This window comes from Podarcis vaucheri, assembly GCF_965113315.1.
Source record: "Podarcis vaucheri genome assembly, chromosome: 7".
Classification (NCBI taxonomy): domain Eukaryota; kingdom Metazoa; phylum Chordata; class Lepidosauria; order Squamata; family Lacertidae; genus Podarcis; species Podarcis vaucheri.
Window position 1 is genome coordinate 21,774,876 of NC_138765.1, and position 23,862 is coordinate 21,798,737.

At 45.3% G+C, this 23,862-nt stretch overlaps 2 protein-coding genes across 2 annotated transcripts; one reads left to right on the forward strand and one right to left on the reverse strand.

The window, feature by feature from the left end:
* The first annotated feature begins 101 nt into the window (after window positions 1-101).
* LOC309537075 (IgGFc-binding protein-like) lies at window positions 102-12,954 on the forward strand. Its single transcript, XM_082231479.1, has 9 exons — window positions 102-752; window positions 1,815-2,404; window positions 3,270-3,837; window positions 4,543-5,147; window positions 6,235-6,808; window positions 7,598-7,797; window positions 8,537-8,917; window positions 10,074-10,362; window positions 11,566-12,954. Exons 1-9 carry the CDS (start codon window positions 212-214, stop codon window positions 11,589-11,591), a joined length of 3,774 nt encoding a protein of 1,257 aa, XP_082087605.1. The 5' UTR covers window positions 102-211; the 3' UTR covers window positions 11,592-12,954.
* Window positions 12,955-14,807: 1,853 nt separating this feature from the next.
* Window positions 14,808-23,724, reverse strand: LOC309537099 (IgGFc-binding protein-like). The gene is made up of 8 exons (XM_082231587.1): window positions 23,545-23,724; window positions 22,523-23,109; window positions 21,296-21,869; window positions 20,676-20,875; window positions 20,075-20,216; window positions 19,243-19,481; window positions 17,134-17,417; window positions 14,808-15,124 (listed from the first exon to the last, which is right to left on the reverse strand). Exons 1-8 carry the CDS (start codon window positions 23,720-23,722, stop codon window positions 15,115-15,117), a joined length of 2,214 nt encoding a protein of 737 aa, XP_082087713.1. The 5' UTR covers window positions 23,723-23,724; the 3' UTR covers window positions 14,808-15,114.
* Between the last annotated feature and the right edge of the window lie 138 nt (window positions 23,725-23,862).

Below are 23,862 nucleotides of genomic sequence, written 5' to 3' on the forward strand. Positions count from 1 at the left end.
ACCCATCATCACTTGCCATTGGCCACACTGGCTGGGGCAGATGGGAATTGGAGTCCCCAAAAGCTGGAGGGCATCGGGTGAGGGAATGCTGCTGCGTCACTTCAATTAATTTGCAGAGTATGTGTATATAATCTTGACTAAAGAAAACCATTCTTTTATCTGCCTTTGCCGCTTCCAGGTCAACCAAGTACGCTCCCGCCTGCCCATAAGCATGCATAATGGGAAGCTCTCCTTATACCACAGAGGAGGCCAACTGGTTGTGGAAACATCATTTGGTCTGAAAGTTTACTATGACTGGAACTATTACCTAGTGGTGAAGGTCACTCCAGCCTTTCGGAGCCATATCTGCGGCCTCTGTGGCAACTACAACGGGGACCCCAATGATGACTTTATGACATCTTTGGGAGGCTTTGCCACCGATCCTGTGGAGTTTGGCAGGAGCTGGAAGGTGGAAGATGGTGATAGCCAATGCAGTCATGGCTGCCACGGCAAATGCTGGCGCTGTTCTCCAGAGATGGCGACCAGATACAGAGCGGAGACTTATTGCGGCCTGCTTACTAAGCACAGAGGTGGCCCGTTCCGACATTGCCATGCCTTGATTGACCCCAAGCCCTATTTGAACGACTGTGTGATTGATTTGTGTGCCTTTGAGGGCTACAAGCAGATATTATGCCGAGCACTGAAGACTTACGCTGATGCCTGCCAAAGAGAAGGGGCAGTGATATCTGCCTGGAGAAAACATGCCGGCTGCCGTGAGTACTGCAGAGCATTCATGGAGAGAGGGATCGAGCTACTTATGCAATTATGGGCACCTAGATGAGGGTCGTATGGTAGTATTTATTATTTACGTGTGAAGTACATTTCCTGCCCTTCCTCCCAAAGGAGTCTAGGGAAGCAAACGCACAAAAGATAAAGTCATTAAAACATCTAAAATATATAAGAAAGTTTCCAACACAGATGCAGACTGGGAACGATCTCTGCTTAAAAGGCTTGTGCAAAGAGACAGGTGTTCACTAGGAACCAAAAGATAACAGAGGTGGTGCCTGTTTAATATTTAATAGGAGGGAGTTCCCAAGCGTAGGTGCTATGACACTAAAGGACTAATTACTATATTGGACAGAATAGTCCTCCTGATAAGATGATGTCTGCAGGAAACACTCTCCTGGAGAGTGCTGTGATCAGTTGGGTATATAAGGGATGAGATGATCGTCTAAGTAAGCTAGTCCTTGAACTTAGCCCAGTATTAATTGGCAGCCGGTGCAATTCTTTCAGCTGCATCATAACATGGTGGTAATATCCTGCCCAAGTGAGCAATTGAACTGCCACAGTTTGCACTTGCTAAAGCTTCCAGACTAACCTCAAATTCAGCCCTGCATAGACCCATTGCAGTAATGCAACCTGTGGTTCCAGAAGGGAATGTGTTTCATAACTGAAATACTGAAATACTGTGCACATATATGGGCATATATTAAGTAAGTGTATTCAGGAATACACTATCATAAAATAAAATAAAAAGATTTGACCCTGCTATTTAGCTAAAAGGCTCTCCCGCAGTTCAATAATCCTGAACCACCTTGTGGGGGGAAATGGCTACTTTAGTTTGATAGATAAGCTTACAGCAAGGATGGGAAACCTATGTCCCTTCAGATGTTCTTGAACTACAGCTCCCATGATCCCTAGCCATTGGCCTTGCCAGCTGATAGGAGTACCCTGATTTAGAACCTCAATGTATTAGACGAAATGTTGCTATCAAGCAAATATAGGGCTTTATGTAAGAAGAGTGGATGTGCTCACCTCTGCTTTCCTTTCTGCAGCCATGTCTTGCCCTGACTACAGTCAATACATGCCCTGTGGCTCAGCATGTCCTGCCACCTGCACCAACCCTGATGCTCCAAAGCAGTGTCACCTGCCCTGCGTGGAGACCTGCCAATGCAAGGCTGGCTACGTGCTGGATAGTGGCAAGTGTATTCCCAAAAACCGGTGCGGCTGCGCCTACCATGGTCGTCTCTATGCGCCCAATGAGCAGTTCTGGGGTGACCAGCAGTGCCATCAGCATTGCTTGTGCAGGGCGCAAGATAAAAAAGTGATCTGCCATGAGTCCCGTTGCAGGGAGATGGAAGGGTGCCATGTTGTCAATGGCATGAGAAAGTGCTACCCCACCTACTATGGGACCTGCACTGCTGTGGGACAGTTGCATTACATCACCTTTGATGGGTTGCGCTATGACTTCTACGGGACCTGTGTTTATCGCCTGGTTGAAATCTGCCACAAGAGAGCAAACCTGACCCAGTTTCAAGTCCTGGTTCGGCATGAAAGGAAGGGACACAAGGATTATCCTGCCACCAAAGCCATTGAGATCAAAGTCTATGGTTTTACAATCACAGTCAGCCATAGTAAAGTCTTGGTGAGTGCACTTCTTCTGCCCTTCTGCTAGAACTCATGCAATTTCTTGGATTTATCAATCACTTCTTATTTCTGAGGTTGATTATTCAGTATGAAAGGAGCAAGCAACCCAAACAGGATGGTTTATTCACAATTATGTATTGATGTGGAGCTTTCAAAGTTCTTCTGTCTCCATAGTATCTTCTCCTAGGGCTGGGCACAACTCGCCATTTTCATTTATGTATTTGCCTCTTTGTTTCCTTTCTTTTATATCCACACTTTCTTCCGTAATGGAATCCAAGGTAGCATACATGAACAAAGCTATCAATGGTTACCAGTCATGATGACTATGTTCTACCTCCACTCTTAGAGACAGAATCCCTCTGAATACCAGTTGCTTGGAAGTGCAAGTGAGAAGAGTAGCCCTGTTGCACTTGTATCCTGCCTGTAGGCTTCCCAGGGGCTTCTGGGAACTAGAATAATGAATCAGATGGACCATTGTCCTCATCCAACAGGGCTGTTCTTGTGTTCTTTTGTTCCCAAATATCTTGACTTGCAAGTTGAATACCTACAGGTGGTCCAACTATGTGTTCATTTATTTGCTGTGGTGGTTAGGACTGATGAGTGTTATGGCCCAAAACATCTGGACAGCATCCAGTTGGGGAAAGTTTATCTAGCACATTACTGTTTACTTAGACTGGCAGTGGCTCTGAGACAGTGATTGGCAGGCAGAATCTTTCCCATCATCTACTGCTACCTGGTCCATTTGAGTGAAGGCAAGACCTTTTCCCTGAAAAGCATGTGTTGTCCCACATCTGCTTCATACAACATCTCTAAATTCTTTTCTCTCTTTCTTTCTTTCTCCCTGCCTCACCTACCTTTTCCAGTTGAATGGCTTGTTGGTCCACCTGCCCTACAACATTGAATACAACAAAGTTGCCCTCTACCGCCACGGCTGGGATATTGTGATCACAACTGATTTTGGTTTAACTGTCGCATTTGATGGGACTAACAATATCCGTCTCACGGTGCCAGGAGCCTACAGGGGTGACGTGTGTGGCTTGTGTGGCAATTTCAATGGGCGGGCAGATGATGACATGACTCTGCAACACAGCCAAGTTCTGACAACTAACCCAGGGGACTTTGGCCGAAGCTGGAAAGTTCGGGACATCCCAGGGTGCATTGAGAAGGAGAAGGAGGCCTGTGCAGACCTTGTGAACATTGAACACTCACAGAAGACGAGCAAGGAGTGTGGCCTCCTGCTGGACATGCGTGGCCCTTTCAGGGAGTGCCACAGCAAGGTGCCACCTCAATCATATTTCAAAGACTGTGTCTTTGACTTTTGCTCCAACAAGACCAATAAAAATGCCGTCTGTCACATCATCTCCTCCTATGCCGCAGCTTGCCAAGCATATGGCACCAGGGTCTATGAGTGGAGGTCTGCCAGTTTCTGTAGTAAGTTCATGGTTAATAACCTTGCAGAAAGTGAACCCCCAGTTCCTGCCAAGGAATGATGAGTACATAAACTCCCAGGCCAATTTTCAAAATTATTTTATTTGATGGAGAAAGTGGATAGAAAGTTTTTCCCTTTCTCAGTACTTAGAACTTGAGGTCGTCCACACTGATTGGCAGGTGATTCAGGACAAATAAGGGGAATATGTTCACAATATATGGAACTTGTTGCTACAGAATGTGGTGGTTGCCACTTGCATACACACAATGGGGATTTGACAACTATCTGTGGAATGAAAAGTGGTATATAAATACATTGTAATATGTTATGTTCATCATCAATGATAGTCATGATAGCTATAGGCGACCTCCAGGTTTCAGAGTTCATATAAATCTGGGTAGCAGTTTCTGGAGAGCCTGATGGGAAAACCAGTTTCTTCATCCTCTGCTTGTGGACTTCTCAGAAGAATCTGGTTGGGCTTTGTGGAAAATAGGATGTTGAATTGGATGGACATTTTGATCTGATTCAGCTTATGCACTTATTCCTAGAGTCAGGATCAGGAGACCTCCCTGTTAGAAACAAGATTTGGAAATGTCTAAAATTAGTATCTCTTCCTACAGTTACATTTTAGGTTGGAGGGATTAGGAGAAGACACCAGACTAAGTGGAGTTCCACCAGGTCAATAATGTCTTCCTGTCTCTCTCCAGCACCTAAATGCAGCGCAAACAGCCGCTATAAAGTGTGCACCAGCAATTGCCCAGTGACTTGTCTCAGCCTCTTTAACCCAGTAGCGTGCACTACTAGATGCCACGAGGGATGCGAATGCAATGAAGGTTATGTCCTGAGTGGCGACCAGTGTGTTCCCATCTCCCAGTGTGGCTGTGTCCACCAAGGCTTCTACTACAAGGCGGGTGACTCTTTCTATCTCAACGGATTCTGCAAGGAGCGATGTGTATGCCAAGTAGGTGGCATCATGGACTGCCACCGTTCCTCCTGTGGTCCTAATGAGGAATGCCGTGTGGTGGAAGGTGTCCAGAAATGCCACTCACTTGCCCCCAAGAGGAGTGGCTCTTGTCATGTGGCTGGTGACCCACACTATCTCACCTTTGATGGCACCACATTTGACCTCCAGAGCAATTGCACCTACACCCTGGCTAGGAGCTGCACGCAGAAGACCTCCCTTCAGCCCTTCTCTGTCAACGTGGAGAATGAGAGGCGGTCCAGGGGCAAGGTCTCTGTGACGAAGGTCGTGTCAGTCACAGCTTATCAAAACACCATCTCCATCTTGCGGGAAAAGAGAGGCATTGTCCTGGTAAGCCTTTGTGAAACGGAGAGCAATGGAACATGGTTGCTTGGTCAAAAGACATGAGGTGTTGAATATATAGGGTGAATGGTTGCAGCAATGAGGTTGTGTAATGATATAGCTATGCGTAATGATGGAGTCAGCGGATGGGCTGTAGCTCAGTGCAGAGAATCTGCCTTGTATGAAAAAGGTTCCAGGTTCAATCCCCAACATCTGGGGCTGGCAGAAACCCCTGAGAAACCCTGGAAGGTTCCTGCCAGTCAGTGTAGACAATACTGAGCTAGATGAACCAATGGTCCGATTCAATATATGTTCAAGATGAGCACAGTAGAACTGATGTGTGGCTGGTGGGCAACAATCAATATACAATAGTCATATTAGCAAGGCTAGATCTAGGTTTGGGGGAGGCCTTGGGAAAGTATCTACAGGTGGGCCCCCTACTTCATTAGTGAGTCCCTGTGGCCAAAGCTGGCAGCAGCAGCAGCACTATAATTAGTGTTTGACAAGGCCATATTACCCATAGGTGCTAGGGGTGCGGGGCACCTGGGCGCTGGGCTCTTGGGGCACCAGCCGAGAGTCTGGCGAAGAGCCCACCCGCCAGTCAGAGTGCTGCGGTGGGCTCTTCTGCTGCGGGCGACCAAGCCAGCAAGACGCTGGGTGGCTGGCCAGCTCTGCCCTCATGCGCACCTGGGACTGGGCAACCGGGGGGGGGGTGCTGGGTGGATCTTTGCACCCCGGCGCCACATATGCTTAAGACAGCCCTGGTGTTTGGGCAGCTTGGCAACACCTTTTTTAATTTTCTGCTTTGACATTACAGGGAATCTAAAATAGTGGCTCCAAGCCATCCAGCACAAGGGGTCCAGGGCAGGTGTCAGTACAGTGATGGGCCCTGCTTGCAATCTGGAGAGCCTAGTGTTCAGGGATGCTATGAGCTATTGCTAGGTTTTCATGTATAAGGAACATACGTAGAAAACAGACCAGTAAACAAGGGCAAAAGGTGAAACTACATCAGATGTTGGTTTGGACACATCAGAGGAGTGGCCATTGTCTTAAACTGTCTGCCTGCCTGATTCTCACTAACTTTCCACTGCCACAGGTCAACGGTGCAACCACCTACTTACCTTTCCGGTTGGTAAGTGATGGTATGTGGGCGTACTACCATGGTGACAACATTGTGATTCGGACAGACTTTGGCTTATTCGTCTCTTTTGACCAGCTCTACCATCTTGTTGTCAGAGTACCTGAAACCTATCAGGGCCAGACCTGTGGCCTATGTGGTAATTATAATGGCAGATCCAATGATGACCTCTTCCTGCCCACTGGCCACCCAGCCTCAAGCGTCCAAGTCTTTGCAGCTGCTTGGAGAGTGGACGTCCCCACGGCTGTCTGCGCAGATGATTGTGCCGCTTCAGTATGTGGTGCATGCAGAGAGAGCCGGAAGGCCAGCTATGTACACAGCAGTCAATGTGGCATACTTCAAGCCCCATATGGGCCTTTCAGTGCCTGCTTTTCCACCATCAACCCTGCAGACTTCTACAACAATTGCGTGCATGACCTCTGCAAAGCAAGAGGGAACACTGTTATCCTCTGTCGGGCTATCCATGCCTACGTCACTGCCTGTCAAGCTGCAGGCGTCAAGATCAAGCCTTGGAGGACAGCAGCATTCTGCCGTAAGTCCTCCTATAGAATTAGCTTTCTAAGGCCACGGGCACCTAACCCCACTTTCATAACCCCTGCCAGCATCCTTCTTGATCTGTGCACACTAGTATCGATTAACAATCTCAACTATACATCCAAGAACAGGTATTACCAACTTGTCTGCTCATAGTCTGGGCTTGGTGATGGAAGCGGCAGCATGTAACATCCCAATTCGTACTTTGCAAAACAATGGTAATTTTCCAAATGCAGTGCTGCAACCCAGTGTACAAAAGTGCATATACTAGAGTAAAGTGTGCATAAAAGTTCATATATTAGGGGGAAATAATTCACAAAGATGCTTTATATTAGGGAAAATCACTTTGCAAAAATGTGCATGTTAGGCAAAACTGCATACAAAATTGTGCATGTTGGCAGGGGAGAAATCACATTGAAATGTTGTTGAGTTTTCCCAATGACTTTTAAAAAAGCAAACTGACATGGAAAGGTGGAGACCTGAACTTAAGATGGGAAAAACAAGGAACTGGGAATAAACAAAACTGTGAGATTTACCAATTCCTATTCTCCATCTGGCCTCCATATGTTGCCAGGTGTGAGGCAGCTGAGTCCAGCTCAAATTTGTACCCTTGATTGGCCAAGTTTGGCATGTGGGATGGTGATTTCTTATCCATGGTGCAGACAGTACTGAGCTAAATGGACAAAATGGTCTGAACTGACTCAGTATCCTAGCTCCCTATGTTCCTAATCCACACTCATCTTCCCCTTTCCTATAGTAACTTAATTTTCCCCAATCTTTCTTGCAGCTATGAAGTGCCCAGTCAACAGTCACTACGATATCTGTGTCAGAGCTTGCCCCAGAGGTTGCAGAGAAGCAGTCAGCATCACCAAGTGCTCTAGCAACTGTGCCGAAGGCTGCCAGTGCAAAAAGGGTTACTTTATGGCTGGGTATCATTGTGTGCCTATTAGTCAATGCCGGTGCTTTCACCAGGGCACATGGTTTAAGGCAAGTGACAAGCACTTTCTGAAAGAACAAGAACATGTTATCCCAATACACAAGCTGGCTAAACTGGAATGCTTGAATTTAAAGGCATTTTGTTCAGTTGGGCTGTGGTTTCTCTACAAAGATCAGGAAGAGATGCTAGTGTGTGTGCGTGTGTGTGTGTGTGTGTGAGAGAGAGAGAGAGAGAGAGAGAGAGAGAGAGAGAGAGAGAAGGAGAAGAAGAACTTTAACATGCACACTTACAAACAGAGGCATAACCACAGCTGCACACTCACAGATTGTTCTTGTTAAGAATTCTTCTGCACCAAGGGGAAATAACACCTGAAGAAGCGTTTTGCTCCAACAGGAAGCAGAAGGCTGGGATGTTTATGGAGCAACGGGAAGAAATAATGTTGTAGAGGCAGAAATGGGAGTGGTGTAGGTTCCAGAAGCACGTCTGTGGGTGTCACACGCCCCTGAAGTTTGTTAGGCAGATCTTTCAGTGTGGTGGCATTCATGTTTTGGAATATGCTCCCACTGGAAATTAGGAGGCACCAACTATTTTTTTCTGTTTTTACTCAATGATGTGATGAAAGTATTTTTTTTTTCTGTGTCAAACACACACACAAATTTGCAGTTGGGTCAGCAGAACTGTGATGATAACATATGGAAGATACCACATAAACTCACCATACGTTATATGATTTCAAACATGGCAAAATGCAAGAGTCACCTGCTTTCAACACTGTGTTTTTATTGGCAGGTTGGAGTGAAGGTGATCACAGCCAACTGCAGGGAGGAGTGTACCTGCCATCGTCAAGGTCGGGTCGTGTGCACACCGCTACCATGTGCAGCTGGACAAACCTGTGTCCTGAGTAATGCCAAGTGGACTTGTATCCGGCAAGAGGGCCATTGCACCATTTCCCAGGGGCACATCTTCACAACTTACGACGGGGTCTCCGGAAAGGTTCCCCCTGTAGGGTCCTATGAGATCTCCGCACTCATCAACGCCAAGTCTACATCTTGGTTCCGGGTGGTGATTCAGCTGCAGAAATGTCCTGCATGCCCCACACCCCTTGTGGTCACTGTCACAATCTATTTCCACAAGCTTATTGTGCTGGTGAAGCAGGACAGCTCAGTCACGGTAAGAAGTAAAGAATGGAAGCTGACAGAACTCATACTCTATCAGCCATTATACCTTTCAGTATCCACTTCTTATTTCCACATAAGCTTTCTTGCCAATCAACACACCGCCATCTCACCTCCCACTCTTCCCACTAACTTGTCATCCTTTTCATTTATCCATCCTGGAATGCTGTAACTAATGAGCATTAAATTAGCGTATACAGTTGCAATAGACACTCTATAAGGGTGGGCTTAATTCTATTTGGCCAGCCTTCCATAGGATTCATGCCAGAAGTGGGCAGGGCCAAAGCCAATAGCAGGAAAAGCAATAACTGACAAGGGGTGGAGCCACTCTACACTTTCACACATGCATGCACCATACCCACCCACATAAATACACACATTTCACATTCAGCACTCACCACACAGTCAGTTGGCAATAGAGATGCAGGTTGGATGAGACTAGTCTGATATAGGAAAGCTTTATATGAAAACTCTGGAGAGTTGAATGCATTGAAAAATGTAGAGCATAGAATTGGAGGGGCACAGAGATCAGAGAAAGAAAAAAGATGTTAAGAATTGCCACTGAATCAGCAAATTTAAGGGTAGTTTTGCTCAAACAAAATGCCCAGGGATATATAAGACTATCAGTAGTTTTCTTAGGGGCTAGTGACATAATTCAGTGTGTGTGTCACAGAAAGAGTGAATGAATGAACGAATAGGTACACTTCTGAGTCATAGGCAATGGCGTAGTTGAAACTCAAGTTGAATTCGAAGGTCCTCTCAAGAGAAACTTCTATACAAATTCAAAGGAAAATGAAAGGAATTTTGATAAGAGTTTCAAAATATATGGGTATGTGTGTATTCACATACATTTCTGGAAAGGTTCCTTAGCAAATGTGCTAGATGTATGATACAGAAAATGGAGGGAGGGGTGGTAGTCTAAGGCCATGAGCTTTAGAAGTTTTGTGACAAAAGCTTGAAATTGATGCAGCTTGCAGGATCCAATGCAGAGGCTTAAGGGGTAGGTCATGGTCATATCATGGAGAAGAACAGTGAGTTTAGCAGAAGCTATATCTCTCCAGCAACCACACTAAAGTTATATTGTTGTTCTCCTTGTTTTGTCTTTATCATCTGTAGTAGTTCTAAATGACCAGCTGGTTTACATGTTATAGGTTAATGGGCACCCAGTGCATCTTCCAGTCCAGCCCTCGAAGGAAGTATCGATAAGCCTGGCTCAGGACTTGGTGACAGTGGCACACAGATCAGGTGTGCGGGTTCTCTATAGCACCAGAGGAGACCTGACAGTGGCCATCAGTGGTGAACTGGCCAACAAAGTATTCGGAGCCTGTGGAAACTTCAATGGGAATGGTGCAGATGACTTGCGGTTACCCAACGGTAGTGTAGCGCACACCATTACAGAGGTCATTAGCCACTGGCGAGTCACGACAGCTATGCAAAATGGTATGTAAGGACAGAAACTTAATCAATTTTTCCCCAATGCTTGCATGTCTTATTTCACTAATCTATTTAATGATCTCCATTGCTTAAGTCAATGGGCAAGGGTGCAATCTCCCCCCCCCCCAAAAAAAAAGCAACTGGGACATAAATGATGGCAACTGAATACTTGGTTGTTTAAGAAAGTAGGTTTCTACTGATGCTATTTATGCTGCTCTGTTGAGCATCTCAAGGTTGCACCCCATGACCCAAGCATGGAGGAAGAAGGAGAAGAACGAACAGTTTATTGGGGCCTATTGATCATGGAAGACTGGGCCTCAACTGTAAACACATTGCCATTGAGGGGTGTGTGTCAAATTGTAGCTCATGCTTGAGGGTGTTAAGGTAAACTTATTTCCTTTTCTCTATCTATGATTTCTGCTCTTCTTTCCTCCTCTTTTCTTTCTTCCATTATTTCATCTTTGCTTCCTTTTAACTCTTTTCTTGCTTTCTTCTCTTCACATCCTTCCTTTCTTCCCCCTCTCCACAATATGTTTTTCCCTAGAAGCAAGACTCAGTCTAAACGAAGACTTCCATGGCACTGCTTGAAAGCCAGCAGACTTTTCCATGCTGGTGCTCTCCAAGTGGTCTGGACTACAGCCTGACCACTGGTCATCCTGGCTGGGGCTGCCTAGAGTTGTTGTCCAAAGAATCTGGAAGGCACCAGATTGGGGAAGAATGATATAAAAGTGCTTCTTCACCATCGTAGCTCTGTGGTAGAAAGAATGTTTTGTATGCAGGAACGGGCCAAGGGGAAACCTACTCTGACCCATGCCTAGAAATAGGGTTACCATACGTCCAGAATTTCCCAGACATATCCAGAACACTGCATCCGTCAGCAGTGTCCAGGCAGAAATCAACTAAATGTTCGGGAAATTCCAGATGTATGGCAGCCCATGTTGGCAGTGCTGATTTCCCCGATTTCCCCTTAAAATAGCTCAAAAACAGAAATTTTATGACACGAGTAGAAGTGTGGGCAAGCCTCGACAGATTTATTCATCCTTAGCAATGGCTCTTTAGTGTCTCCTGTTAAGAATAATGCCTATACACAGTTTGGAATTGCCCACTATGATGCATGTTCAAGTATGGGTATACCCCCGCAAGGGATTTGGAATACTGTTGTTTAATATACAAGGCGCTGAATGCTCTGTTATTCCCTTATATTTTTAGCTCGTTTTAAAATCCACTCCTACTGAAACCTAGAATCGAGATCACTTTTGGATGCCAACCCCTCTGAGGCAATATCTGGACTGGTATCGTGACAGAAACAGCTTCTCCCTGGCTGAATCCCAGGGATAGGACAGGCAGCTGGTCTCCCAAGCACAACGGAACACCTCTTGCTGTTAAAGAAATGTGCTTCCCTGCAGCAAAGCAGATTGGGTTCACCAGCTCAGAAATGCTGAGCTTCAGCCCCACAGATATTGTACATAAGTTCGGTCACTAGCTAGCCTCTGCTTCCTTGAATTTGCATTGTTTGATGTTTTCAGTTTGTTTCACTAGCTTATTCACATTTGACTCAAAGTGTCACATAGCATACATAGAGGGGTCCCTCTGCCAAACGGTACAACACATTCCAATCTGATGTGTGATAGCTGCTCCCCAGGTACACAGCAAAGTCTTTCTTGGTTCAAGGCTACAGCTGTCTTTGGGGCATGGCAACGGGCGTTTCACAGCAATGTCTTGACCCAGACCAAGTTGAATCTAACAGACAAATCAATAAAAAGCTTTTGGTAAAGGTCTTGCATTTGTGTGAGTCCATCTTGACAGCTTTTTGGCAAAATAATGATTTTACACAGCTGCCTGGGCTACAGTGCTGGTCAAAGAAGTACTGAGAGTACCACCAGGCCTCGATGGTTGTAGCTGCCATTTGGGTCAGTGCTATTACTTCCACAAGGACGTAGTCCATCAGCAACTGCCCAAGTTTTCCTGGTTTGGAGTGTATGTGCAACAAGTAGGATTGCTAGACAAGAACTGGTAGTCATGTTTGGAAAAGTATTTAGTGAGAGGGAGTAAATAACCCCAATTCATTGTTTCTGTAAGCTGTTTTGGAAATAGAAAAGCAATAGAAAAAATGTGTTAAATAAGCAAATAAATCGCCTCATAAGAAGACTCCCACAGGACTGAGGGTGAAGAAAGAGGCAAAAATTGACCTTATGATCATATTTTGGTGATGCTGTTCCTCATGGCCAGTATGTAAAACATGACAACCATTCAAATGGTGGGGGGTTGCTAATACTGCCTCCAACTCTTTCATTTTTCTCCTTCCTCCAATCTTGATCAACACTTAAAGCCTCAGGCTTTGTGCCAGCGCTGCCCCTCCACAATTTGCCCATGTCACCCAGATGTAGCTCAGACCTGTCGGCTGTAGACCAGCCTTTGTCAACCTGGTGCCCTCTAAATGTTTTGTAGTACAACTCCCATCACGAAGTGACCACTCTAGATCCTGAGTGAGACCCTGTCAGCATATAAAACCTCTGCTCAGAGATCTTTAGTGGTTGCCAATTTGTTACTGGGCCAAGTTCAAGGTTACTAGTGGTATGTAAAACCCTTAATGGCTTGAGACTAGTTTATTTGCAAGATCACCTTACCCCATATATGCCCATTTGACCACTGGAACTTGCACTGTTACAGATGCTGCATATTACTCGTCCCACACTTAACCAAAATTGACCTTTTAGTGTGGCAAGGCAAGGACTACACTTATTCTCTGCCTATTGAAAACAGGCAAGCCCCTTCACAAGCCTATCCAGACAAAAATATGTTGACATGTTTTAATCTTTTTTACTATATGTTTTAATTATCTTTAACTGTTTTCGTTGTTTTCAAATGGTTTTATTGATAATTTCAATATTTCTTGTAAATTGCTTAGAGGTTCTGCTACAATCAAGCAGTGTATAAAAACTTTGTTAAATAAAAATAAATTTTCTTAGGGTTTTATGTTACTTTGGGTTTTGTGCTGCATTACACTCTTCCAAACAACATGTTCATACAAACTGAAATGAGCGGGACATTATCTCTTCTGTGCCCACAACACGCCCGTTCATGTGGCCCCACAGCAAACGAAACTAGGTGGACTAAGGTCCAGGGGAAAACGGAGGCCCTCTGGTCACAGTATCACATTTTTATTGTCAGCTGTGGCAGGGGGGAAACTGGGGACAAGATAAGAAAGGGATATTGCTAATGGTGGTGAGTTCAGTCAGAGTAAAAAGACAAAGCTTCCTCAGAACTCCAGGCAGCAGAGCCTAGGGACTGTTTCGTGACAGACAGCTTGCATCTGATACACAAAATGGAGGTTATTGCTCTCCAACTTCTCAGAGGCAAATGCGACACATGTTTTGAATAAGCAGATTCCATACAACTAACACCGCTAGGCGACATATGCAAGAGGTTCTAAGGGTGCAATATATCATCACAAGCACGAAGTAATATTTGAGGTTCTTCCTTTACATAGCTTTTTGTTGTTTTTATTTACCTCAGAAATTTTACCTCAGAGTGGGGATGGCCCTTCATTTAGGCGGAAGCTAACCAGGGAGGGCAGCAGCAACAGCCACCTTTCCTGAATCCCCAATAATTCCCCTCAGTATCCACATGGTATCTCATAATCTGGCCTGCTGCCTCAGGGGCAGTGGGGAATATTATCCTGCCACCAACGCTGAGGTTAAGATTCAACTGCCAGTCTGGAACATGAAATGGGTAAGTGGGGTGGGGGGTGGGGGTGCCATCTTGTCCTTTGCATCAGAAAGCCAACTACCTTCAACCATTGCAGGTGCATTTCAGCTAATAGGTGCAGTGCGTGAACTGAATTGTTCATGGCACAATCTACTGCCCTGTTCTGGAAAACTCATCTCATTCCTCAGTTCGTTTAACTGCTAGTCAGCCTGAGGAGACTGTCATGGGTGGTGTATTGAAGGGCCTGTTCAACAGCAATGTCCTGGCTGAAACATTCTCCTCAGACAGGCTGGCCTGGTTCCATTTTCCAAACACTTTTAATTTATTCTTGCCTGTGCCGTAAAACTCTTTGTATTGGTTTCAGGGACCAGCTGCTTCAATCTATTCACATGTTTGCCGTTTGATTTTATTGTACAGTTGACTGTGTTTATTGTAAGGCTCCCTGATAATGCAATGTTTAAATAAAAACATAAATTGAAGCACCTCTTTAATCTAGCCTTTGACACAAGAGATGTGTGCTATCAGGACTCGCCATATTCCTGTGATGGTAATCAGTTTTAACTGTTTTTAATTCTGAATTTTAAATTGTTGTAGTCCACCCTGGGGCCTGCTGGCAAACAGTGGGTAATACATTAATTAATTAATTAATTGCGACCTGAGGAGTATTTTTTAACTTTCAGTGAGGGGATCAAAATACAGAAAGCTATGCCTAGCCTTCTTTCAAAACTTTCCCAGGAACAGTGGTGAGGGAAACCTCCCCCCATGTACCCGGCCAAGTCATTGTTACATATTTAGACTCAAGAGAGATTAAGACAAAATTAAGCCAGATGTCTTTATTAGGCATAATCTGTTCCCTCTCACATACCTTTAATTAAAAGATCTGAAGAAATAGATTTACTGAACAAAGTCATTCTAAGGAGATTTTGCCAAGGATTACCCAAATTATAGGATTAAATTCATCATTTCATCAGTCACCCAAACACCAGTTTCCCCTTACTACAATTCAGTAGCTTCAGTCTGGAACTTTCAGTTTACCAAGTGAATCTTCTCTCACTCCACACTGAGAAGGGAAAAGAGAAAGTGAGAGAAAGTAGCAGTTAGAACATAAAATGGACTGAACCGTGGTGCAGTTAGGCAAAATAAAGACTCAATGGTCTTATGGAACATCTCTTTTTTAGGTCCTTTTCTGTTTGGGATCCGTCCACTCCACCATACTGAGTGGAGCTATAGACTTCCACCCTCAAGTCCCACCTGGTGGCATTGCTAGACCAAACAAGCCTCTACTTCAGTAAATTCAGTGAAGCTCCGAATGTAATAATTGCTGAGTTTGCTCCCATCCAAGGCAGAAGAAGAAGAGAAGAAGAGTTTGGATTTGATATCCCGCCTTTCACTCCCCTTCAGGAGTCTCAAAGCGGCTAACATTCTCCTTTCCCTTCCTCCCCCACAACAAACACTCTGTGAGGTGAGTGGGGCTGAGAGACTTCACAGAAGTGTGACTGGCCCAAGGTCACCCAGCAGCTGCATGTGGAGGAGCGGAGACGCGAACCCGGTTCCCCAGATTACGTGACTACCGCTCTTAACCACTACACCACACTGGAAGCCCTGTGTTCCCTTGGTGTTCTTTCTTTCTTACTTACTTTCTGGCCAGGATTCTGAGCACTGCCATGTGCCTGGATCTACCTACTTTTTAATTTCCAGAACGCACATGAGTATAGTGTTTCTCTGCGGCATCATGAGAACATATGGAGTTGCCTTTTTCCGAGTCAGACCATTGGTCCATCTAGCTCAGTTGTATGTACCATGAGTGACAGCAGGGGTTCAGATAGGAGTTTTCCCCAGTCCTGCCTGAAGGCACCAGGAATTGAACATGAAACCTTCTGCATGAAAGGAGATGCTCTACCACTGAGCTACTTCCCTTCTCCAAATCAAAAGGGCGGCTAGGCCCAACTGCTCCTGTCAGAGACGTTTGCTAGAGGAACTTGGCCCAAGCCCACCACAAGCCTTGTTGCCTGAAACCTTGTTTTGCACATTGATGAATAACTGGAACATGTTGCACAGTAAAATAATTTGCAAGATGCATATTGGGCGACACACACAAAAGGAGTTGATTCAAGTACTCGAGAAATCTAACCATGGCACAATTTGATAAGATACTAATTAAGAAGTCATATCACAGTGGTTCTTCACGGTGGTTTATTTTCCCTTTTCTAAGTCATTTTATGGTTATTTAAGGAGAATTTTTGGACACCCTTCAAAGTCAACCAATTTATTTTTTTCTGCTGTTCTTAGTAATGAATGTTTTATTTTAACTTTGTTATTGTATATCATTTTCTTCTTGTTAATTGCCTTGTGGGGCTTGTTAGGGGTGAATGTTGGTGGGTGGGTGTGTATCTAAGTTTGCTGACAGAAAAGCACAGAACATTTATGAAAGAAGCCCATATGGCTTGCCTCACCTGGTGCGCTCTTCATTTCATACAGGTTTTCCCATTCATGTCAATAGAAGGGGCAATACTACCCACCAATACCCATGAGAACAGAGAAGAGTTGCTTCCACTGAAATGAATGGGTAAACCATTCCAGTTGGGAACTCCACATATATATTTGAATCCCATCACTTGCAAGGGACTGTAGAATTCCAGGGCATTTCTGAAGATCCAATTGGCTGGATCTCATCCAGTTTTAATAAAATAGTCTGTCAGACCAGATTCCAATTTTTCATCACTCTAATTTTGTTAGTTTTGTGGTTTTCTGGTTTAGATCGAATCCAACACATTCTTTACTCCACTTAGAGGGCCTGCTATTGCCTTCCCCACCAGTGGAGCCAAGTAGAAAGCTGCCAAGTTCTTGGTGGTGGCAGCAAAAAATCTGGATTGCTGTGTTACAGCCAAACTTTTGAATTGGATCATCTTGGTGGTGAAATGTGGGGAGGGGAAGAGAGAGAGAAAGGGAGATTTGGAACCTCTTATGGGGCACCATATCACCAACATGCTTTTGCAATTGTCAGTGTAGCTCTTTTTGATGGCCTCCATTCAGTCATCCACAAGGAGGAGCATTTAAAAGCTAACTTACCAGGGGGTGAAATCTCTAGCTGTCCAAGATGTCAACAACCCAGGAACATCAATTACTTTCACTTCATTTGGGCCAATTAGGTCATCCGTCTGATCATTGTTGAAGTTTCCACACGCCCCACACACTTGTCCTTTCAAATCTGGACTAGCAGTCACCTGCACCCCTCCAGCTAGGTTCAGGTTTATTTCAACTTGAGGCGAACTCAGGGTGATGACTTCACCAGACAGATTAAGTATTATTGACTCTGTGATTTTGGATGGGATCTGAACTGGCAGCCCATTCACCTGAAACACACAAAACAGTTAAACAGGACAGAGAAAAGAGAAGCATACAGTGAAACAGGGTTCTCTTCCAAGTGCTTGGCATCAAACTAGAGCTATAAGGTTTAACAGGTTTAATCTGGAAGATTGGGGATGGGGTACATGTGGCCAACCATAGGTTGTGGGACTACAACTCCCATCATCTTTTATCATTGGCCATGGTTTTGGGATGATGGGAGCTGGAGTCCATTAACATATGAAGGGTCACAAGTTCCTCATTCCTGCAGAGTATACTGATTTGTTGATGACTGAGAGCAACCTTGGGGGCTAGACCCTGCACCACCACACGGAGTGGTTAGGCGAATGCCGCTGGTCTCCATGAATACCATGATTTTTGTAGTGGCAGCCATGTTTTGTTTTTGTTTCTTACCCACATGGTGATGGAAATTCCATTTCAGATCAAGGGAACGCCCAGATGGAAACCCAGACAAGGAGGGCCCTGGGACAGCATCTTTCATTTACCAAGGGCACCTAGAACAGCTCTGTTAAGGGCCCCATGTTTGATTACATTTATATCCTACCATTTCTCCAAGAACCGTATGGTGTTGTACATGATTCTCCACCCCAGGCCCCTCATTTTATCCTCATAAACCCTGTGCGGTAGGTTAGCTACCCCACCCTGTATTTTTGGGAGCCTTGTAAGGAGCTACTGCAGAAGAGTGAATGTGACTGACATCATGAGATGAACTGGTGCCTGAATGGTGATACCAAAGGGACAGTGATTCTTTGGGGAAGCTGAGGCCTAGGCATTTGATCAGACTTATTTTATCCTTGGATAATTGTAGCTGACATAGTAGTAGTGGCTAAAATAGGCTTGCCATATTTCAAAAAGTAAAATTTCGTTTTTAGGAAACCACCATAGTTGTTGAACTTTGGTTTTGTTATTGTTTTTTTAAGGAAGCTTCCTCTTTCTGGCTAGGCCCTGGGTGGCATATTTCAGTTCTGCAAAGCTGGGCTGTTATGGACTCCTTCACAAAGGGAGAGATTTTAGATTTAGATTTGCAGAGTTGGAAGGGACCCTTAGGATCATCTCGTCCAACCCCCTGCAATGCAGGAATCTTTCACCCAACACATGGGACTCAAACCCACAACCCTGAGATTAAGAGTCTCATGCTGAGCTAGCCTCAGAGAGAGAGAATGCTTAATGCACACACAAAAACAAAACCCTCCCTGCTCAGAATACCTTTCCTGACAGATGTGGAGCATTTCAATTCAAGAGATCTGGGGGGGGGGGAGAAAACAAAACAAAAGCCGGGTTGCCATATGTCCGGGAAATTCCTGACATCTCTTAAAATTCAAAAAATTCCCCCTGGACACCATTTTAGGTGTCCGATTTGCTGGCATGACCATAATTTTCCAGACGTTTGGCAAGCCTAGGCTAAAACATCCAGGACCAAGGTGAAACTGTTCAAACATCCTTGTCATTTTTGCTACTGCTAGGAGGAGTAATGTTGCAACATTGATACTATGAAAATGTTGGTGAGGGGTTTTATTTGCCACTACATTTACCTTACGTTGCTTCTTTATTATGGCTGTTAATATGAAATTATTATCGCAATTGTTGATTTTATGATGTGTTCTCATAAGCCAGTTTGAGCATAATTGTGTGTGTGAGAGAGAGAGGGGGGGGAAGCGGCATACAACTAAAGTGGTTGTGGTATGATGTTCATAATACAGTGACTGACCCAAAGTCATGGCAAAGTAGGGGATAATAAAATATATATTGTGTAAATAAATATTTTAATACGTAAGTAAAACTTCTCCCTTTCTTGTTCAGCTTTCTACTTACCCAGGCCTCCTTCTGTCTATTCACAGTAATAAATAGACCCTTGTAGAAGAAATAGAGCAAGTTGGCAGTGACTACTCCATTGGGTGGGCATGACGAAACTTCCACAATCACACGGAACCAATAATCAGAATTGAAGTCACAAAGGGAAGTCAGGTGAAAGGTGCCAGGAGCAGGGACTTTCCCAGAAAGGCCATCAAAGGTGGATAGCTGAGCTCCAGGAATCAGGGAGCAGCGGGACTCTGTTGGGAAGATAAGTTTGAAAATATACAACCTGAAGTGTATGGAATTTCAAAAGCCTAAGCCTTCTGGGGCAGGATGAAACCAGGACATTGCCCTCTTCTATGTGGAAGATTTGGAACTAGTAGTTTAAGAGATCTGCTTCCTCCTTAGTCTTCTCTTTACTAGATTCAACATAACCAGTTCTTTTAGACTTTCTAGATAATACCTTTTATAATCTTTGTTGCTCCCCTTGAAGCCTTTTCTATTTTGTAAATAACCATTTATTGTGGCACTGTGAACTGTGACTCCCTACTTAGAAACATTGGAAACTGCAATAGTCAGAGCCATGGGTCCATCTAGCAATATGTTGTCTATGCTCACTGGCAGTGGCATTCCAAGATTTCAGGCAAGGGACATTTCGCGGTTGACCTGGAGTTGCTGGGGACTGAACAACCTTGAAAAGTGCTTTTTTAAAATTTCAAAGGAAGTTCCCATTGGCACCAATGGAGGGCTGAATCTATAATGCCCCGTCAATAAGGAACCCAAGAAAATATAGAGAATCCAACAGTGTTTACCCCTCTGTTCACAAGAACAAGCAATCATCAAAAGTTACCTATCCTGTTGCATCGCATGATGCCATCGATCACCTCGCAAGTTTCTTCTCCTTGGCAAGTGATGGCCTCACACCTGAACCCTCCAACTGCAGTGCAGATGCATTTCTCCTTGCAGTCATTGAGCACCACAGGTTCATTAGGCTAGGGATCAAGAGATAACACTGGTATACAGGGGGAAAGGGTCAGAGAACACAGCCTAGGACCACTTGGAAAAGAAAGATTTTCATAGTAAAGGAAACCATCACTGAAAAGTTAAGACGAGCTGGACTTGATCTGGCCACTGGGCATCGAGACCAGAATTCTGTTCCCATGGTAGCCAACAAGAAGCCTTATAGGAAGCCTGCAAGCCGAATCTGAGTACAACAACATTCTTGCTCCAGCAGCAGAGATAGAAGCTAGCCATGGTGACTAATAGCCATGAATAGCTTTCTGTTCTGGAAATATGTCTAATTCTCTTTCACAACAATTCAAGTTAGTGGCCACCACTGCCTCTTATGGGAGTGAATTCCATAGTTTAACCAGAGATGGCTGACAAAAAGGGTTGTGTATAGGAAATCAAATACTATCCCCATCACCACCACTGCCTCCCTCTCCACATACCGGGAAATATCTGCCACGCTCAAAGCAGCCACACTCATCCAAGGAGATGCATTTCAGGCCATCAAAGAAGAAGCCAGGATCACACTGGCAGCCCTCGACACAGTATTCCGGGCATCGAATGTGGTCAGTCAGTCCAGCACAGTTGGTTTCACAGATGTTGGAACAAGTGGTATAATAACTGTTGGCAGGGCAAGTCACGGCTGCAAGAAAAGGGGCACAGAGGGTTAATCGGGGGGTCCCGCATATAGCAGAAGCAGCAGAATTAAACCTGCCTGCTTTGGATGGGCATATGTGATGCTGGCCAGAGCAATGCTGGTCAACAAAAAGACCAGGTCACAGCACCAATGAGATTTACCCCTTCGACAAGTGGAAGGAAGCAATGGAGGTTGATGCATTAGAGATGATGAGATGCTAGCCCAACAACCTCAGTCAGCCCCCAAGTGGTCCTTGCTTGCTTACAACACCTTTTTACTTACAACAAGTCGGCAATGGCTCTGCCCTTCATTGCCTCAGGCACCACTTACTCCTAGTCTCCTTGCCTTGTGCCTTGCCTGTCTCAGTGGGTACCAACCACCACTGGAAAGAAGGGAAAGCAGAATCAAGGTTCTCTTGGTACTCACGGCAGAAGGTTGCACTTCTCCAAGGCTCAATAGTGACCCTGGCCTCCTGGCAGGCTTTCATGTAGCTCTGGAGGCTCTGGCACAGGATCTGTTGGTCACCACCTCCTACACACAGGTCATTGATGCAGTTGTCCAGATATGGCTTGGGGTTCACTATGGCATGGCACACACTGAATGGACCATTGGATGCAGTGAGGAGCCCACAGGAGCTGGGCTGTTTGAAAGCTTCTTTCTTCTCCTCCGCACAAACTGAGCAGCCCTCTGCACCACACCCATCCGTGCAGGATACACCCAGGACTGGAATTTTCCAGGAGGCACCAAATTCATTCACATCAGTGACCACGGTGCCATCAGGGAGCTGAAGATCGTCACTCTGGTCTCCATTGTAGTTCCCACACAAGCCGCCTACGTGGTCCTGGTAGATGCTGGGAATAGTGACCCTCACATGGGAATACAGGTCGTAGGTCAGTGCAAAGCCAAAGGTGGAGTCTATTGTGATACTGATCCCGTGCTGAAAGATTCTAAGTTGCCCAGACAAAAGATTCACAGGGAGGCGTTGAAATACTCCATCCACCTGGATAAATAAAGGGGATTGGCCTACTGAGTAGGGTGTGATATGCAGAATAAGGGCCAATCTAGCCAAGATGCCATTCACACAATTAGCAGCTGGCAACTTAAAAATATATTGCAAGCTCATATGGAATGGACCTCGGTGAGAGAGATAGGGTCTTTAACGTTTTTGCACTTTGTCATAGTCCCAAAACAAGATGCGTGATCTGCAGCTGCTATTTCTGTTGGGCTAGATAAGGAAAGCTTCCATTCACTCAAATGGGATCTCTTTTCCAATGCAAGGAGCAAACACAGGGATAGGATGATTCAGATTTGAAAGTTTAGCAGTGTGTGCGGGTGATGGTGATGATGATGATGATGTGTTAGGCCTCCCTACTGCACAAACTCACCCAGTAGGGTACAAACTTGGATCAGGCTACCAAACCTGCAATTGACTTCTTAGAACCATTCACACAGTAGTTATGTGTGTGAAAACTACTGCTTCTACTCTGGACCTAAAAGAAGGATGATGAGCAAATCATCTCCAAAGCAATCTTCTAACCCTTAGGCAAATATGTCAGGATGGTTAGTGGGTGGCCTGATCCTGGTTACAGAGTGAGTAGGAGATGAATGCCCACCCCACCAAGCTTGTCGATTTAGCAGCATGAAGAGACTCACCAGCACTACTCCCCAGTTGTTCCTCAGCAAAACAAGCTGCCTGTCAAGGACCTCCACATGGACCATCATGGGAAGTGTGATCTCCCCATTGCCCCAAGGCTCATTCTCGACAATAACAACTAGGGGTTTCAAACTTTGGGTTGGCTTCTGCAGCTTGGTTAAGACGTAGGTGCAGGTACCCTGAAAGTTAATGATTCGGCCATCGAAGGACAGATAGAGGTCACCAACCACTGAGCAGGTGGCATTTCCAACTGCGTGGCACTTGCGGTACCCTTCCACCGTTTTGCATTCTTCATTGGGGGTGCAGGGAGCAGTAACACACACCACATTTCCACCAGCCTGGCACCTGCAACGTTCTTCACAAGTTGGATAGAAATCTTCCAAGGCTGGATAGTAGCGTCCCTTGTAGAAGCAGCCACACTCAGACATAGGGACGCAAGTGTCAGAGCTCCTGACAAAGCCCTCATTGCACACACAGCCCTCCTCGCACTTCTCCAGGCATCGAGGCGGGACTTGCAGGCTGCTGCAGGTCTGGTCACAGCCCTTGGCGCAATGTTCATAATGACTGTTGAGCGGACAGGGTAGGGCTGCAAGTGCAAAACAGAGAGGTTAGGCAGTGTTATGCTTTACTGGTCTCATTCAAATCTTGCATCTATAAAGCAGTAGAGGCTGGTCCATTCGGGACAATATGGACCTGCCCCACCAAACTCGGCCTGGCTTTACCCAGCCCCACCTGAGTGCTTTCTTACTTTCAACCAGTGCAGTGGGTGGCAATAACTGCCAGCTTCCTTCCCCTAAGTCTTTGTGTTGCCCCGTAAAACCCTGCAAGGAGGATGGGGAGAAAACTAAAATTTGTTGTCTCTGTTTCTCATTGTTTCTGGCTCCAACTACTCTTGAGCTCCCTGCCTTGCTCCCTACGCATCCTGCCATCACCGCTAAGAGAGGATCGATGTGCAGCCACATCACAGGTCATGGTTGCTAGAGTCACAAACAGGGGATGGTATGATATCATATTCTCTCACCTTTTCTGGCAGGAGGGGGAACAATCAAAAGTGGAATCTTCTTCTTCCTGTCACACTTTTCCAGCAGAGAGCACACTGTATTTTGAATTGGACTATGAACTTTTGCAACTTTAAAGGATGGTTGCCTGGATCTGTCTAAGCCCTGTAGCCTGGGCAAGATATTTCTTTGACTAAACATGTGAGTGTGTGCATTTATATAGACAATTTGAGCGTGATTTCTTTGTTAAAAGGGAAACATAGAAGGGAGATGATGAAAGTCTGTCTGGTGGGCTTGGAGAATTACCTCTTTCTTCTCTCATTCCTTCTCCCCTGTTTCTA

Coding starts and splice junctions, on each gene's coding strand:
- LOC309537075 (XM_082231479.1), top strand. CDS start 212: ATGCATAATGGGAAGCTCTCCTTATACCACAGAGGAGGCCAACTGGTT. Junction 3,838..4,542: donor GAGGTCTGCCAGTTTCTGTA/GTAAGTTCATGG, acceptor GTCTCTCTCCAG/CACCTAAATGCAGCGCAAAC. Junction 10,363..11,565: donor CACGACAGCTATGCAAAATG/GTATGTAAGGAC, acceptor TTATATTTTTAG/CTCGTTTTAAAATCCACTCC.
- LOC309537099 (XM_082231587.1), bottom strand. CDS start 23,722: ATGTTTAGTCAAAGAAATATCTTGCCCAGGCTACAGGGCTTAGACAGA. Junction 23,110..23,544: donor TCCCCCTCCTGCCAGAAAAG/GTGAGAGAATAT, acceptor TTGCACTTGCAG/CCCTACCCTGTCCGCTCAAC. Junction 17,418..19,242: donor ATAGACAGAAGGAGGCCTGG/GTAAGTAGAAAG, acceptor TGTGTGTTTCAG/GTGAATGGGCTGCCAGTTCA.